The sequence below is a fragment of the Lutra lutra genome, chromosome 4, assembly GCF_902655055.1.
Source record: "Lutra lutra chromosome 4, mLutLut1.2, whole genome shotgun sequence".
In the NCBI taxonomy this organism is placed as follows: Eukaryota; Metazoa; Chordata; class Mammalia; order Carnivora; family Mustelidae; genus Lutra; species Lutra lutra.
Window position 1 is genome coordinate 123,918,291 of NC_062281.1, and position 17,976 is coordinate 123,936,266.

General features: G+C 37.9%; 1 protein-coding gene across 2 annotated transcripts in view; it reads right to left on the minus strand.

Annotated features, from left to right (window-relative positions):
- Positions 1 to 487: 487 nt before the first annotated feature.
- The window catches only part of HS2ST1 (heparan sulfate 2-O-sulfotransferase 1), a 172,629-nt gene continuing 155,140 nt past the window's right edge, over positions 488 to 17,976 (minus strand). Inside the window, exons 4-7 of one of the 2 annotated variants that reach the window (XM_047725449.1) lie at positions 16,927 to 17,065; positions 5,146 to 5,243; positions 3,288 to 3,445; positions 488 to 2,091 (exon numbers count right to left, since the gene is read on the minus strand). In XM_047725449.1, the coding sequence (XP_047581405.1) occupies positions 1,862 to 2,091; positions 3,288 to 3,445; positions 5,146 to 5,243; positions 16,927 to 17,065 (625 nt within the window). In that variant the 3' untranslated portion in view covers positions 488 to 1,861. The remainder of the gene's footprint in view (positions 2,092 to 3,287; positions 3,446 to 5,145; positions 5,244 to 16,926; positions 17,066 to 17,976) is intronic. The other variant, XM_047725450.1, reaches the window with a different exon arrangement.

Sequence of the window (17,976 nt, forward strand, 5' to 3'; positions counted from 1 at the left end):
ACTCAAGCAGCTGTTCATGAATCTTTAAGAGTTCACAGGTGTTTCGTATTTCCATAGTTGTTGAAACAGGGAAGATAAAACAGAGAAGATATTTATCAAACACAAATTTATACCAAAATTAACCATTTTTTTCCACCAGCTTAGAAGGGGACTTTTCCCTTACTTTGTTAAAAAATGAACGGTACGGGGGTGCCTGGGTGGCTCAGAGGGTTAAAGCCTCTGCCTTCGGCTCAGGTCATGGTCCTGGGGTCCTAGGATCGAACCCCGCGTTGGGTTCTCTGCTCAGCGGGAAGCCTGCTTCTCCCTCTCCCCTCTCTCTGTCTGCCTCTCTGCCTACTTGTGATTTCTATCTGTCAAATAAATAAAATCTTTAAAAAAAAAAAAAAAAAAAGAATGGTACGGAACTGTACGTGATTGATGTTTCCATCACCCCTTACGTTTCTACAGCACATTAGCAGATTCCAAAGTGCTTTCACGTGCCGTCTCGTTTATTCCTCACAACACCCCTGTGAGGTAGGTACAGCAGGTATTAGTCTCCTCATTTCAAGATGAGGAAATTGAGGCAAAGAGAGGTTAAGTGACTTGCCCAAGATCACACAGCTGATAAGGATAAGTGGCAGAGCCAGGACCAGAAATCAGATTTTCTGACTCCTTGGCCAGTACTCTTCCCACTTGAATTACTGCCCCCAATTATGAATAATGTTCTGTGTATCAAAATTGAAAGGTTACTGAAGTCCATTTCAGTGATGTTTAACAGTAAAGTTAATTGAGAACTACAAGAACAGTAGGTCTGATGATTTTACTTGACATAATAAAACTGGTGCAAAACCACTTTTACCTAATTAACTTATAACCATTTGGTCCAAATACATAAAATATGCAATATTTACAGCATTTTCCTTTCTTTTCTTTTTTTTTTTGTAAATGCAATGCTTTTAAAACACATTATAAAGCACCTTAGTAAAAATAGTCTACAAGTAAAAGTACAGAAGAAGTAGGAAAATCCTACCCATACCACAGCTCACTAATGGAGTTATAATATGGAATCACCAAAATGTCAGTATATTCTCTACAAATAACCCATGGAGGAACAAATACTAAACTTACTTTTCTGACATGAATGTGTGGAAGCCTTAACTAAAACTCCAGACAATGTCAACATTCCTTGAAGTATCTCCCCAGTCTTAGATACTAGAAAGACATGAATCAGAAATACTGCTTTGACTCTTTTAAAATTGGTTTTTAACACTAATGATCAGTTTTTTTAAAGAATATTAAAACGACCTACATAAATGTGGGCAATTCCAACTACGGCAGAAACATTCTTAGCAAATAGGATCAAACATTCCAATAAATTGCATGAGACATGATTCACAAAAACAAAGCACACACTGCCAAACAGTAACACTATTCAGTAGAGGTGTATGACCCAAAACCTCCAGGTGAAGGCGGAAGCAGCAAATGGATTAATCTTCATTCATGGTTAGCTGGGGAAAAAATGTTTTGTCCAAAAGACACTATCAGAACTTAGGTTTGAAATTGTATTTAGCCTCCAATTATACCCGCTATGTGTTAATTTTAGGCGATGTGTAGGCTTTTTCTAGGCAGGAGGTTATAACTCCCACCAAAATTTAACCAGGAAAAAAGAAGAAAAAAGAGGAAGAAAAAGAAAAAAGGCTGAAAGTGAAACCTCTGAGGCCACTGAAACTTACCAGCCAGCATCTACTTCCCGGGTGTTACTGCTCCCTAACTCGGCTCAACACACACTGTCTCTCACACCCATCAGCAACCCGACTTGTGGGGCTGAGGTGAAGACAAGGTTGAAGTTTTAGTTCAAGAACCTAACAGTCACACCTTGTACTCAGTTCGACTTAGGGTAAATCTTTTCATAGAAAAAGTTTTGTGCGAGGATGTAGAGGTCTCCGTCTTTTTCCCGTACAGCGTGGGCTCTGATGAACTGGAACTGCTCCAGGGCAAATTCATAGAACTCGTTCTCCATTTTCCAAATGTCAGATTGCTGCAGTTTTGCAATGGTTTGTTTAGTTGGGAGTTTCTTCTCCGTGGTTTTCCTAAGATGAGATTTCTTTCCTACTTACGAAGGAAAAAAAAAGGTGAATAATTCTGAGAACACACAAAAGAGCGATGCTTCTTTATGTGGAGAGATGGATTAAGTTAATGTGGCACACTGAAGGACGGTAACATAACTGTTTTGCATTAATATCATTCAGGCAAGACTGGTGCCCTAATCATACTAGAACTGTGGTTTATTCCTTTATAATGTAAATCCTTAACCTGTTAGAGACTTAATGAGATGTCAAATAAGAAAAGTAAGGATCACCACTCAGTAAAGTGTAGGCTGTCGCCTTACATGCTGTTCTATCATCAAATGCTTGGTGCTCTGACTAGTTTATTTTTTAAAATATGATAAAATATCTCTTTTCAAACTTAATAGTTATTTACCATAACCCACATTCTCCATGTGTGAGAAGTTAGGGCATATGCATACTCTGGGAAGAGTTGCTATATTGGGTCTTACCAAAGAACAAGGGAAAATCCCACATTTAGATTGGACCAGAGCCCTGCCACTCAGCTATGTCATACAGTTGAGGCCCCTGAAGCACACTTTACCCTGGCAGACACAGCACCTGCTGATTATCATGGCTGGGACTCAGTTTCACCATCCCACCCTTACTCTAAACAGCATTAGGTCTAAACAGGTCTCAGGTGCAATATGGTCATAATGTTTGGTATGTGGCATTAGTTAATATGACACATTTCTAACGAAGACTGGTTCTGCAGCTCGTATCTTTCCACTAGTCCTACAATGCCTTCTAATTATCATCTAATGCATATTTTATTTGCTCAAAAAATACTGAACGAACACCAGCTGTGTGCCAGGCCCTGTTTTGAATTGAAGATGCTAAGAAGGGAGGGGGTGCCTGGGTGGCTCAGTGGGTTAAAGCCTCTGCCTCTGGCTCGGGTCATGATCCCAGGGTCCTGGGATCGAGTCCCGAGTCAGGCACTCTGTTCGGCGGGGAGTATGCTTTCCCCTCTCTCTCTCTCTGCTTGCCTCTCTGCCTACTTGTGATCTCTGTCAAATAAATAAATAAAATCTTAAAAAAAAAAAAAAAGAAAAGAAAATGCTAAGAAGAAACAGGCAATATAATATACCTGCCTTTCTGGAATTATTTCTTGGGCTTTACTCAAGAAATGTCAAACCATACATATTTTTCAAGTTGCGAACAAAGTTAAGGACAGCTTTAAAAATAAACCTGTCCTTTATATACCTGTCCGGTAGAGTTCTGTAGCGCCCCTGAAAAACCGGGGCAAAGCTGCCTCCAGCAACATGATAAAATCTTCAAGTTCTTCAGTGACTCCCACCAGAAAGTATTCATTAATTAGGTTATACTTGGCTTGATCCATAGCCCACCTGCTTCCCACATTCCTAAATCCAAAGAGAAGGAATTAGAAACCTGGCTGTGAAATCTGCTACGTATTTTTTTAATGCCTCTGACACTACAGATTATGGAGAAAATAAACACAGGTCCATTCAAAGCCTTAATGCCCTTTTATTAATGTCTCGGGAGCAGGGGAGTAAATTACTTGATTTCGAAGGTCCATCCCAGTTCTACGAATCTATGAAACATACTAAAGAAGTTAAATTAAAATCTCCTCACTAAAGTCCAAAAGACAATACCCTTTTATTGCTCTAAGGCAGGGGTTGGCAAACTTTTTCTGTAAAGTGCTAGAAAGTAAATATCTTAGGCTTTGCAGGCCATATGTTCTTGGTTACAAATACTTAACTTTCCTCTTGCAGTGTGAAAATAGTCATAGACAATAAGTAAATAAATGGAAATGGCTGAGTTCCAATAAAACTTTATTTCTAAAAACAGATGATAGGCCAAATTTGGTCTCTAGATGGTAATCTGCCAATTCCTATTCTAAAGATATGATTAAAAATTGAGAAGATGTTCTTCCTATACTTCCAGTTCTTGTGCTGTTATTATGCTTTGATATAATCTATTGAGTAGGCCCCTTAAGGTCCACATTGATCCAGTAATATGTCTCACATAATGAGCAAAAGAATAAAGGCATTCCTTGCATTTCTCATCATGGTTTTAAGGAAGACACTAACTTTGAATGTGTTCCTATTTCTACTTTTCTTATTAAAATGAAGAATAAATATGTATAAAAATGTACTTTTTAAAAAAAACTGAAAATTCTGCACATTCTTAGGAAATGAACTTTTTTTAAAGATAAAAAAACCTTTATTTTCCACCTCATATTTATTAGCAGACCAAACCACAACCATAACCCTGGCTTTTCTCAAAGTAAAAAAATCAGTTAACAGTAAAACCAGGTGAATAATTTACCCACTAAGCCTTTTCTTGATCTAAAATGAATGGCTAAGGGACACCTGGGTGGCTCAGTGGGTTAAAGCCTCTGCCTTCGGCTCAGGTCATGATCCCAGAATCCTGGGATCAAGCCCCACATTGGGCTCTCAGCAGGGAGCCTGTTTCCTCCTCTCTCTCTGCCTACTTGTGATCTCTATCTGTCAAATAAATAAATAAAATCTTAAAAAAATAAAAATAAAATAAAAATAAAATGAATGGCTAAAACAACAAGCTTAGGAGAAAATGAGCTTTATGAAATTATCCCTGGCCTCTAATTAGGAGATCTGCCAGAATATAGGAAAATATGTTAACATCAAAACCAAAAAACTATGAGGCACCTGGATGGCTCAGTTGGATAAGATTCTGCTTTCAGCTCAGGTCATGATCTCAGGGTCCTGCTCAGCAGGGAGCCTGCCTCTCCCTCTGCCCCTTCCCCTGCTTGTACTCTCAACTCCCTCTCAAATAATAAAATAAAATAAAATAACAAAAAATGAAAAAAAAAAAAAAAACCCAAAATTAAAAACCAGCATCTGAGAAAACACTGCCAAGGATATGATGTATGAAGAATCTTTTCAATGCATTTAAAGGTAACTATAAAACTAGATTATTACTTAATTACATGTTATTTTTAGTCTGGTCTTTCACTAATTTCCCTATACCTAGCCCTTGACTGATACGTTCACACTTGTGAAACACAGATTATAGAGACAATAAAGAAGATTATCAACTTAAGCTAACTTTATGTCCCTACCAGCATTCCGAGCTGTGGCCACAGAAGAACGGGATTTGAAGCCAGAGCTTCTCCGGAGCACAGTCTGAGCCGCCCTCGGCCACACATTCATCAAAGGTCTGGAACAGACACAAAACAGCACACATGAGCCATAAACGCAGGTCTCACCTACAAATACCTTAACAGGTTAAGTTATTAAATACACAGGCAGCAGCGGGGTGGGATGAGCTAGTAAATTAAAGAGATAGGCGGGTTACAAAAACATACTCGAGACATTAAGGAAAGTTAGATTTTTTTTTTTGGTGCCCATCTTTGTTTAATGCTGATGTATATAGGAGTTTTGTTTTGCTTTTACTGTACAAATTAAACCCTCCCCCACTCAGATAACAATTTGTCCTCGAGAATAAGTACTGGTTTATGTTGAATTTGTGTATTTGTACTTTCTAGCCCCCTTCCAAAGGAAATTAAATAAAAACAAGGCTAAAGATATTTTACAGGAAATAATCATTTGAAAAGAATATAAAGGAGGACTACACTGAAGTCTTCCCTCCTTTTCTCAATAAAACAAACAAAACTCATTGTACCAAGCAGAAATGACCTCAGATACTGATGACTTGTGTGCCCTCCTGTCCAGGGCATCTGACTGAATTAATTAAAAGGGAAAGAGGGGCGCCTGGGTGGCTCAGTGGGTTAAGCCGCTGCCTTCGGCTCAGGTCATGATCTCAGGGTCCTGGGATCGAGTCCCGCATCGGGCTCTCTGCTCAGCAGGAAGCCTGCTTCCCTCTCTCTCTCTCTCTGCCTGCCTCTCTGCCTACTTGTGATCTCTGTCTGTCAAATAAATAAATAAAATCTTTAAAAAAAAATAAAATAAAAGGGAAAGAGACTCATAGGCTATGAATCTGAAATTAATCAGCTTCACTTCTTCAAGTACATACAGTCTGTCACAGGCATTTTAACAGTAGGCACTATCTATTTGAAATGATCCCGAGCTGCCAGAGAACACACTGGAGCTCTTGTTGTCCCGGTGAGACATCTACAAATGCCACCTGTTACTTCTGAGAAGAGAAAGTGTGGAAGAGCAGAAAGAGCGCAAGAGCTGAGTAAAAGCTCTGGAGTTTCTGGAGCCAGGTTGAACTTTATTTTAAGTAAGTCTTTAAGGACTCCAAACCTCAATTTCTAATCTATACAATTAGGTACACTCAAAGGGCCCTTTCAACCAAAAATCTATGAGAATAGGACCAGAAAACCCTTACACCTGGTGCTGGGTGGAGCTAGAGTGGAATGATTCTCTTTATTGTGGCAACATTCAAAAGACAACAGCAGACCACAGCCCATAATTTGCCCATTCCTTTTATAAATGACCTTCTCCATGATATAGCAAAAAGGTCTATAACTTGGGTTTGAATCCTGAACCCAGAATTAAATTCTGTGTTTGTTTCCTTCCCTAAGAAAGGAGGACATGATCTTACTTTGAGGAAGAAATAAAATCACAGACGTAAGAGAATCTACCACAGTTGACTGTACACTGCAGCATTTGATAAGGGGAATGTGTCTATGTCTGTGTGGGTCTCTCTCCCCAACCCACCTCCCTAATAGTCAAATACAATGTTTTGTTGTTTCTTGTTCTCCTTGACCTTCATGGCATCTGATCACCCTCCTCTTTCTGAAAATCTCTTGGTATCTCTGCCCCTACTGGATCCTTATCTATATCTTTGGACACTCCCTGTTTCTGGCTTTGTTGGTTCTCTGTGCCTTTGTGAATGTACTATCATTATCTTTTTTTGAAGGCATGTTTTGGTCCTTCCACCAGGTATGGAAATTCATCTCTGTGATCTTCTCTTTGCCCATTGCCTTCCTTAGCTTATTCACACTTCCTTCTTCCTTGGCTTCATTTGTAATTTCTAGGAAAAAGACGTCTAAATCTCTACCTCCATCCAGATCCATCACTTCTCATCTTCTAATACCCAGGATGCATTTTCATTTGAATTTCCAATATTACTTCATGCTCAATACTTCGGCAAAAGGATTATTCTGTCCGTGTAATTCAGACTAAAGATCTCAGAACATTTCCGAATCTTTTTCTTCTCCCTCACTTAACATCAGATGAGGTAACATCTTTCCAATCCATCTTTCGTCAGTCTTGCTTCTATCAGGGTCCCACAATGCCATGTGTCTGTTCTTTTTTTTTTTTTTTAAGATTTTACTTACTTATTTGACAGAGATCACAAGTAGGCAGAGAGGCAGGCACAGAAAGAGAGGAGGAAGCAGGCTCCCCGCAGAGCAGAGAGCCTGATGTGGGGCTCCATCCCCAGGACCCTGGGATCATGACCTGAGCCGAAGGCAGAGGCCTTAACCCACTGAGCCACCCAGGCGTCCCCCATGTGTCTGTTCTTATAATCACTTTCTAATGGGCTCCCTGCCCTCCTTCCTTCAATTCCTTCAACCTGCTCTATACAGTTACCAGATTAGTGTAAGGAGTCACTTCTAACATCCTCTACTCAGAAACCTTCAATGGTTTCCAATGTCTCAACCAAAAAAAATCCAAACTTTTTATCCTGTCTTTAAGAAATGCTTCATACTCCGACCTCAAAAAGCTAGTTATCTTATCTCTAACTTCCATGTTTACCAGATTAGCCTGTTTTGTAGTTTCTCAAGCATGTGATATATACCTTAAATCTAAATACCTTTGCTGATTACATTTTCTTCCTCTAAAAGTGCCTTCCTTCACCAATCTGGTTTACAAGAAGACTATCTTTCCAATGATTCTGGTCCAAAGTTACTCTTACCTTCTTTGGACTGGTATAAATGAACTATACTGCCTTATAACAGCCAGCTCTTAGGATGCAGTTATGTATATCTACATATATATCTTTCTTTTTTTTTTTTTAAAGATTTTATTTATTTGACATACAGAGATCACAAGTAGGCAGAGAGGCAAGCAGAGAGAGAGAGGGGGAAGCAGGCTCCCTGCTGAACAGAGAGCCGATGCAGGGCTCCATCCCAGGACCCTGAGATCATGACCTGAGCCGAAGGCAGAGGTTTTAACCCACTGAGCCACCAAGGTGCCCTACATATACATCTTTATCTGAAGAACTTGCTTCATGTATTTTTTTTAAAATGTGTATTATGTTCTCTCTCAACTCTCTGAAGGATCAAACAGTATGCATTAGTGTCCTCAATAGCACATAATCTATTGCCATACAAATTGCGCAATCAGTAGTTGCAAATGATTGGAAAGCACCATTTTCAGGGATTTTCATAAATATTAAAGGCACAGTTCTAGTGAAGATGAAGATAGAGGCAGGAACATTTTTTCATGAAGCATTCTGACAGTCCTTAGAGTTCTCTCAAATTCTCTTAGGATCTCTCTGTGGCTAGCTAGATACATATACCAAATTATAGATACACACACACACACACACACATAAAGTGAAAACACCTCAGTTTACTCTTAAGACTCAATAAACCCCATTTCAGGGGCCCTAACATTATTTCTGAATTTTACAAGATGGTCCAACTTAGATGCACTGGCCTAAGTCACTTCATAAAAAGTAGTTTTATTATCATTTATGCCAACTTGTAGCTCATAACAATAAAAAAAACCCAATGTATGTACCTATCTCTACCATGTTTGAATTTCCAAGAAATCTCAGGCTCAGTGACCTGAGTGATTATATACTAGGTTTCTGATTCCATGCCTACCCAATTTAAAGATCATCCTAGGTCACAGTGAGGTGCCTAAGGACTCAGAGGAAGTGCTCTGCTTCCTTACACCTCTATCTGATTAGAGTCCCCAACAGAAAATAAACAAATTATTAAAGTGATTGTGGATGAACACAGAATCTCTGCTACCATTTTGTGTGCATAAGATTCAAAGACACTGAAAAGATTTTGCTTAAATGTAAGAAACTAGGATATTAAAATGATGCAGTATTAAAAATTTCCATAGTTACTCAACTTTGGGAATTTACACATCCACTACTGGAATAAAAACTAATTAACGAATAAGCATGCATTAAATTCTCTAGTCAGCCAACTCCTAATTCCTGTGCTCTTGAAGTATTTTAATATTTCAAATAAAACAATGTATACATAATCTTTAAGTATATTTCTGGCTAGTAGTTTTAAATCTGCTAGCTCACTCGGGCAGTCTCCAAAAGTCACTGTTCCATTCTTCCCAGAGTCATGGAGTCTTAGCCTCTCTTGCACTTAGGTACAGGCATGTGACTAAGTTCTTCTCAGTGGACTTAAAGCAGAAGTGATATGAGTAGGTTCTGGGCCTCTTGGTTAAAAAGAAATTGCTTGTCCTCCACTTCCTTCCTTCCCAACAGGCTGGAAGGCAGAAGTAGTGGTGACCCTAATTCAACCATGCACTTAAGGACAACTTCCTAAAGAACAGCAGAATAACAATATGGAAGGAAAGTAGGTCCTTGAATAACATTGTGGAGCAGAAATTGCTCTAAGAGTCTGGACCCCTCACTTTTAGGCTTTTAAGTATGATAAAAATGATCTAATTTAGGGGTGCCTGGGTAGCTCAGTAGGGTAAGCTTCTGACTTCAGCTCAGGTCATGAGCTCAGGGTTCTGGGATGGAGCCCCATGTGGAGCCCTGTGTCCCTCATGCTCCATGCTTAGCGGGGAGTCAGCTTCTCCCTCTCCCTTTCCTTCTGCCCCTTTCTCCTTGCTCATGCTCTCTTTCAAATAAATAAAATCTTTAAATAAATAAATAATCTTATTTAAATTATTTGGGCTTCCTTTAGAAGCTCAGTATCTACTTTAATTTACCTAACAAATATTTTCTTAGACAATATAAAAGTAGAAAAATAGATTGGGTTTTGCTTCCTTTATCATTTGGGGGAAGAATTTTGCTCCTATCAACTAAAAGAAATAATCCAAATGCCGCCAGTAGCAAAGAAGACATGGAGAAAAGAAGAGACCATGAAATATCAGAAACTGGTGAACATACACGTGTGCCAGATTTTAGCATAACAGTAATTCTCCCTTTTCTACATGTATATTTGATATAAAGTCAACCAAGTATTTCCTAGTGAGAGAAGCCAGATGAAGACAACTCAATCCCATCTTTATCACATACACCTTGATGATTCAGTGCACTAAGATCACCGAGACGAGATGCTGCATTGACTCCCCAGCAGTGACATCAGCACTTGGGCTTCCATACCCATAACACTTAAGGCTGTCACTCAAATCCATGACCGTCAAAATCTTCCTATTAGCCTTCTCCTACATTTTGGTCATATCTCAGAAATAGGATTTTCTATACATAAATATTTCTCTCTTCTAAAATCTGAAGTCCTTCAAATAAAAGGCAAAAATAAAAATACTCCAGACTCGGGGCGCCTGGGTGGCTCAGTGGGTTAAGCCGCTGCCTTCGGCTCAGGTCATGATCTCAGGGTCCTGGGATCGAGTCCCGCGTCAGGCTCTCTGCTCAGCGGAGAGCCTGCTTCCTCCTCTCTCTCTCTCTCTCTGCCTGCCTCTCTGCCTACTTGTGATCTCTCTCTGTGAAATAAATAAATAAAATCTTTAAAAAAAAAAAAAAATACTCCAGACTCTCTTCCCCTCCCACAAAACCCAGTTCAGTACACCACAGAAACAAAAAATTATGATCAGTCTTTTCACTTAAAAACCATCTATATTTAGAAAGAACAATTCATTGTGAGCAAGATCCAGATGTTTTTAAAAGCATGAATATCAAAATGTTCTTTAGGCTATTTAGATCATTAGTTTAGATATTTAACTCCTAAAACTGAAGTTAAAAAAAAAAAAGTAATCAAAATGTGATGCTTGACAGTGATGGCAATTATATTTACATTGAAATCCTTTTCTGCAAAGGATCTGGCTTTACACTTTATACAGAAAACTGAAGCTAAGAGTAAGCTCTCTGGATTTCCTGCTTGGACAAAAGCTTATCTGCACCTCTAGGCCCCTTCTGCCCTCATCTTTAAAGAGGTATTTCCTTCTCCTATCTTTGAATACCATCCTCACCGCCTTCTGAGACCCTGCTCCAACAATTTTTCTCTAGTCTCTTTTATTAGCCATCACCCCTGCTCTCTTTAGATATATAATATGCCCAAGTGTCTGTCATCTTAAAGAAACATTTCCTGATGTTTTTTGTTCCTTCTAAAGCCAAACTTTTATCTCAAGAGTGGTCTTTCCTCTAGGTCTTCACTTCATTTCTCAGTTACTCCCCAACCCTTTGGATTCTACTTACATTACTTTCTCAAACATCCCTAATGACCTCCCCAGTGACAAATCTAAGGGACAGTTTTAAATCCTCAAATTGCTAACTTCTTCACAAGTGAAATTATTTTCCCATCTACTTGGACTCATCGGGTTTGCCTTCTGATTCTTTTACCGCAGGCTCCTTGTCATGCTCCTCACTCTCTGCCTACTCCTTAAAGGTTAGCATGCCCCAGAGCTACATATTGGCTCCCCTTCTTTTTCATTTGGTCCTCTTTTCATATTCTAGGTCTTCCAAGTGCAATTTCATTCGATCTCTTGTTTCAATTCTCACCTAATGCTGAGGACTCCCAAATCTATAATTTAGTTCAGACCTATTTTTTGAGATACAAATACAATTTTTAGTGGATACCTCCACTTACTTATACATGACTAAGAAATCCAATTTGAACTCATTATCTCTTTCGTCAACTCCATGATAACTGACCCTTCTGTTTTCTCTCTTTTGATGAAAGGAAACACCTATGGTCCCATCAGAAACCAGGAAAGAAGACAAGTGAAGGCTGACCCTGAGTTGTGCACCTTTGACTGAGATAGAGAATACTGGTCTATCTGAAGCTTTCAAATAAAAATGAGCTGTAAAGAATTATATTGCTTTCCTGTGATGCTTTTTACATATAAAATACTAACTATCCAAATAATAACTTTTTCACATGCCTTTGTGAGACACAATTGTAAAATTCATGTTCCATAAACAAACAAGGGTCAGGGGACTGTGAATTGGTAAGAACGGTGGAGGCAGAATTTTATAAGTTAATGAAAAAATCAGGTAGCACGAAGTATGGATTTCTTCTAACCTCATTACTACCTTTTATAAACTAATACATACTTTTAGGTAGAATATTCTAAATTCACTATAATATTTATAGCTGTCAATAAGTCTAGTTAATTTAGAGTAAGAAATTAAAAAAAAATACAAATTGGAGTAGGAACTGTAATCCCAAGAGCAATGAGTACTTTTTTTTTTTTTAAAGACTTTATTTATTTATTTGACAGAGAGAGATCACAAGTAGGCAGAGAGGCAGGCAGAGAGGCAGGCAGAGAGGGAGGGGGAAGCAGGCTCCCTGCTGAGCAGAGAGACCAACGTGATGTTTGATCCCAGGACCCTGAGATCATGACAGAGGCTTTAACCCACTGAGCCACCCATCCACCCCATGTACTTCTTAATAAACATAAACTGATTCTCCTTTAGATTGTTATTTAGAGCATGTAACTATTTACTCTTTCTAGAAATATGACCCCCCCCTTGGTGTTCCACTAACAAAACAACAGTTAGTAAAAAAAATATTTAATAATCTATAGGGCAGTTCAAAACCAAAATATTTATAATATTAAGAAAATGTGAGTGATGAGAGTTATAGGCACAGTTAATATTCCTCAGAAGCCATAAGAAGCCCTACACTGAACAAAGAACTGAAGTTATTAAAACTTGGGTATCTGGCCGACATCTTCTCAAAATGAACAAAGTGTACCTGCCTCTTGGCAGAAAACAACTGACAGTATTGGTAGCCCAGCGGTCCCCAAATGGAACTGTTTTGACCCAGCAGGTGACATCTGGCAAGGTCTGCACACATTTTCAGTTCTCACCACTGGGGTGTGTGGGGGGAATACTACTAGTTAGAGGTCAGAGATACTGGTTAACATCCTACGTGTACAAGCAGCCCCTACGACTGGCCCAAAACAACAATAGTGGCGAGGCTGAGAAATCCTGTGGCAGCTGGTGACAAAAGTTAAGCTTTCAAGCAAAAATAAAAAATTTTGGAAAACTCAATCTGCCCCCATAAGTCTGACAGTTTCCCAATATGTAAAGACTTCTCTGATGAGATCTGTAGTGATTTAATGAATGTCAATTTCTGATATTGTATAATAAAATGTGTCAACATCTGGAAGGTCCACATAACTTAGTGTATGAATATGTTTCCAATGGCCAATGCATGATGATATACAATTATGCTCAGTTAAAAAAAATCCATTCAAAGTGTTTTAAAATATATAAATGGATTTTAATGTAGCAGAACATAAAAAGTTCACTGCTGTGGTTTCAGATTTCTTATTAGTGTGGTATTAAAGAACACCCACAATCTTCTAAAAAAGGCTCTTAAAATCCTCCATTTTCCAATTACATATCTGTGTAAACCTGGATTTTCTTTATACATTCAACCAAAAGAACATATTCAACAGATGGATTCAATAGCAGATATGAAAATCCAACCGTCTACATTAAGCCAGATATTTTTAAAAAGTTGCAAAAATGTAAAATACAACTCTATACTTTTTTGAAAAATGGTTATTTGCATTAAAATACATTATTTATGTTACCATATGATAGGCTTCCTACTGTTACTTTCAAATTAGTATTTTTAAAATTTCCCAGAAAACTGGTGTATTTATTGATATTGGCAAACGTTACACAAACAAAAGCTCTTTGGGGGTTCCCAATAACTTAAGAGTAAATGGAGTTCTAAGACTAAGAAGTTTGAGAATCACTGATTTCTCTGTATAGTTCTTTAATGCTTGCCTCTGTATTATTTAATATACCTCTTTTCCAGGTCCTGGACATTATACTAAGTAAACCTCCAGTCACAAATACAAAGAACAGAGTATTTGAAATCGCCCAAATAAAACAAATCTTCTGTTCCTTACAAGATCAGCTGAAATCTATCATAAGTAAACATGTCCCTGAAATGTGTTTGAAATTACTGTTTGACAGTTTAGATTATCAGGTACTGCAGTTTAAAACACAATAGTTGCCATGAGTGCTGAGCTGAAAACTGCCTAATACACTTCCAAGTATCACTTAATACAATTTAATGGAAATGAAGCCAATGCAAGGTATTTCCAACCTTTGCCAGGTACTTCCAACCTTTGCCAGGTACTTCCTATGTCATCATAGCCACCTTTTAATCGCTCTTATCTTCAAATATGCTGCCATTTAAAAAATATTATATGCCATCCAGTCTTATCAACTCTATAGATATGAGTTTATTAATGAATGAAAGCTCTTTCCAGTTAAAGATATGGAGTTATTTGCAATAAAACAACATTATTTAACTAATTAGGTCCCAGAATGTTGCCAACACTTGTGTCATGAGAAACAAGACAAATTATTAAAAATGTGTATGTTTCAAATACATTTCAAGACCAAAAGGTCCATTTTGCCTATCATAAAGCAAAGTAATTGTTCTCTTTAATAAAGCATTTGTAGATGGCCCTGTCTTCATGAGAATTAATGTAATATAAAAGTATTTTGCTGATTTACTAATATTACATCTAAATAAACAGGTATATTAATATGTATTTCATAATGACATAAAACCAAAGACAAAACCAAAAACAAACCAAACCCTATCATTATCAGGGTGAAGAATGGTTAAGGCTCCAGGTTCGGAGGGCATATCTACCTAAATCTTTCAAATATGAAAGGAAAATGATGTTAAAGTATTTGCCTGAATTTTTCTGTGGGTATTGAGAATGCAACTTGGGAACATCTTTCATACACAAATGTTGGGTAGAATGTTGTATTCCCTACCTCCTTTTTAAAGGGAATAGAGTGCTTAAGACAGTGAGCTCTGGAATTAGAGCACCTGGGTTTAAATTCCAGCTCTATGATTTACTGGTAGTACAACGCTGGACAAGGTACTTAACCTTTCTGTGCCTCAGTTTCCTTATCTGTAAAATAGAGACAATAACAGCAGCTACCTCACAGAACCATTGTACAGGCTACCTGAAAAAATACATATAACTTAAAACAGTGCTTGTTATAGATGTGAACTAATAGGGTTATATTAAGTGTTACTATTACCCAACTCCCCAAACTGTATAGGTCAGCCACCACTAAACCATGGTATCCAGGACTGACAGTGACAGATGGTGCATGTAGGAACCAATGGGACTGCAAATCTTCTCTTTACCCACACTAATACTCCTTTGGTATTTGGAGAGAGATGGATATTAACATCTATCAAGTAAAAACAGTGTAAATCAGAGGGCTAAAATTAAAAAAAAAAAAGAGGAAGGAAGGAAAGAAGCAAGAAGGAAGGAGGAAGGGAAGAAAGTGAAGAAGTGTTGGAGTGAATTTAGAAATAACTATCAACAAATTTTAAAGTACTAGATCACAAGAGTTGTATTATTCCATTTTATAAAATGTTGTTGAATCACCATTATAACCTAAGTATATATATACATTTTAGAAGATTAACTAATACTAAGAGATCAGTGGATGCCTTCCACCTCCCCCCCCAAAAAAAACACAAAAGGTCTGGTCAATTATCTGTGTTTGGATCAGTACCTTGTGCCTAAAGCTTTGAGACTAAGGAAAGGAACAGCAATTTCTAGAAAAAAGAAAAAAAGTAAATAAAACAAAATAAATCACCTCCTCATGTGACACACAAGGCACATAAAACTTAAGTGAAAAATAAATTGCTGGATGTTAATTATTATATCAGGTATCTCGCATCATGAGATTTAGGTTCAAAAGATGCAGAATTCACTCATTCAACTCATTTGCTAAGCACTTACCAGATGTACTAGGCACTGTGCTAAACACTAGGGAAACAAGGAAGAATGAAATCTAGCCCCCACTTCAGGAAGTTCAGAACTTCCTGGAGAAGACATATGGAAACAAATAACTCAAATACCACAAATAAATGCTTTATAAAAGGGGTTTGCATGGAGTGCTCCAGGAGCCTTAAAAGCAATATGACTAACTGCCTTTGGGGCACCAGAAAAGACTTCACTGAAGAGTTAACATCTGAGCTGGCCCTAAAAAGTGGGCAGTTTTCCAGAGTGAAGGAGAAACATTTTAAATATGGGGAACAACACATGTGCCCAAAGTACATGGTGACAGTAAGCATGGAGGACAGCAACACTTCTCGTGGCCGAAGCACTGGGCATCTGAGGGAAAAGGCATCAGGAGAAGTCAGTCTCAGATTATGTCAGACTGTGTCTCTTGTGCTTTGAGCCAACTTGTGAGCAACGGGGTGTTCCACAAGCAAAGTGACACATCAGTTTGGTTTCTCAGGAAAATAAAAACTGGTGCTACTCTGGGGGATGCACTTAAAGAGAAGACAACCCAATTCTGAACCTGCTAATAAGTAAGAATTCTGGGACTATTCTCACCTCATCTGGAAAAAAAAAAACCAGCTGCTTCAGCAAAACAGTGTTCCCAAATCGATGAGCATAAATCACAAATCAATATAAACTGCCACCATCGAGACTAAAAGAACCAAAGTACAATACACAAAATTCCTCATATGAATGAAGAATTACAACGGTCTCACAGAAAATTGTTAGGACTATAGTAAGAGAAATATTCAGCCCTGGAACTAGAGTAAAGTATCTTTTTGAAAGAACAAAAAATTATGTGTACACCAAAATATCAACTATAAGTTTTACTTTTGCTTCTTTATACTTTTGGGTTCTTTTCAAAATTTCCACAATAAGCAAGTAGTACATTAATAATAAAAAATTTTTTTTAAAAGCACACTGTTCATTGCAGTTGATAAACAATTATCTTTGTAAACATCCTAAAACTAAAATATTACCTTTTTGTCTCCTTGTTTTCGTCTTCTTAACCCTGGTCTATAATCATCTCCAAATCTCAGAAAGTAATAGTAAGAAACTAGCCTCTCGATAGGATCCCTTATGACATTAATGTAAATTGGCTTCTTCTTCACACCAAATCTGAAACAGAGAGAAATGTAAAAGGTGAAATCTCTATTTTCATTCTGTTTTGGGGTATCCTGAAATTAAAAGTTTGAGGTATAAATTCTATAAGGAAAGAAGAACATGAGTTTATTTAAATAAACTAGAATATGTGGAGATAAGGAAATTGTTTATGATTATTTATGTTACAATACAGTGAAACAGGAAATAAGAATTTAAAAATTACTGCTGAAGATAAAGAAGAGAAGGGAAATTTGAATGAAAGACAATTTTAAATTTTACTGGCAAGAATTACATAAAACATTTTAATTTTATGTAGCAATGATTTTTCATTTCTGGCCCACCAAACCAGACACCCGTTATCAACAGATACGTTAAATCCACACAAGTGTGACCACTGGAGTCTACCTTCTGCTATTGCTGATTTTAAAGACAAGAGCGAAAGACATTTGGTTTTCAGCACTGTTTCCTTGGGGAATGAGAAAGAAGTGAAGGAACAGAGGAGACAGAGAAGGCTTTTACTTTAGCAACCCTCAGAATCATCCAGCTGCCACCTGTTCTAATATCCTCACTTGTCCCAGTCTTGAAACTTTTCGTGTTATCTTCACCTCTACTTTCCTTTATTCTTCATTTAGTACAGTGACCAATCATTTAGAGCTTTCTGCTGTCGACTTCCCCACAGATCTGACCTGTCCTCATCACTCCACTCTTTTCCACCACCGCCCTCTCCCACGGTGGCTTGTTGGCATCATTGCAATAACCTCATTGCTTTTCTTGCAGCGGTGTCTCTCCTTTCCAATCTACCTTCCAGACCAATTCCCAACTGATATTACTAAAACTACATTTATTAGATCATTCTTCTTAGGAACCTGGAATAACTCAACTGTTTATGTTGACATCAAACCCAAACTCCTTTGGTTGCTAATGCC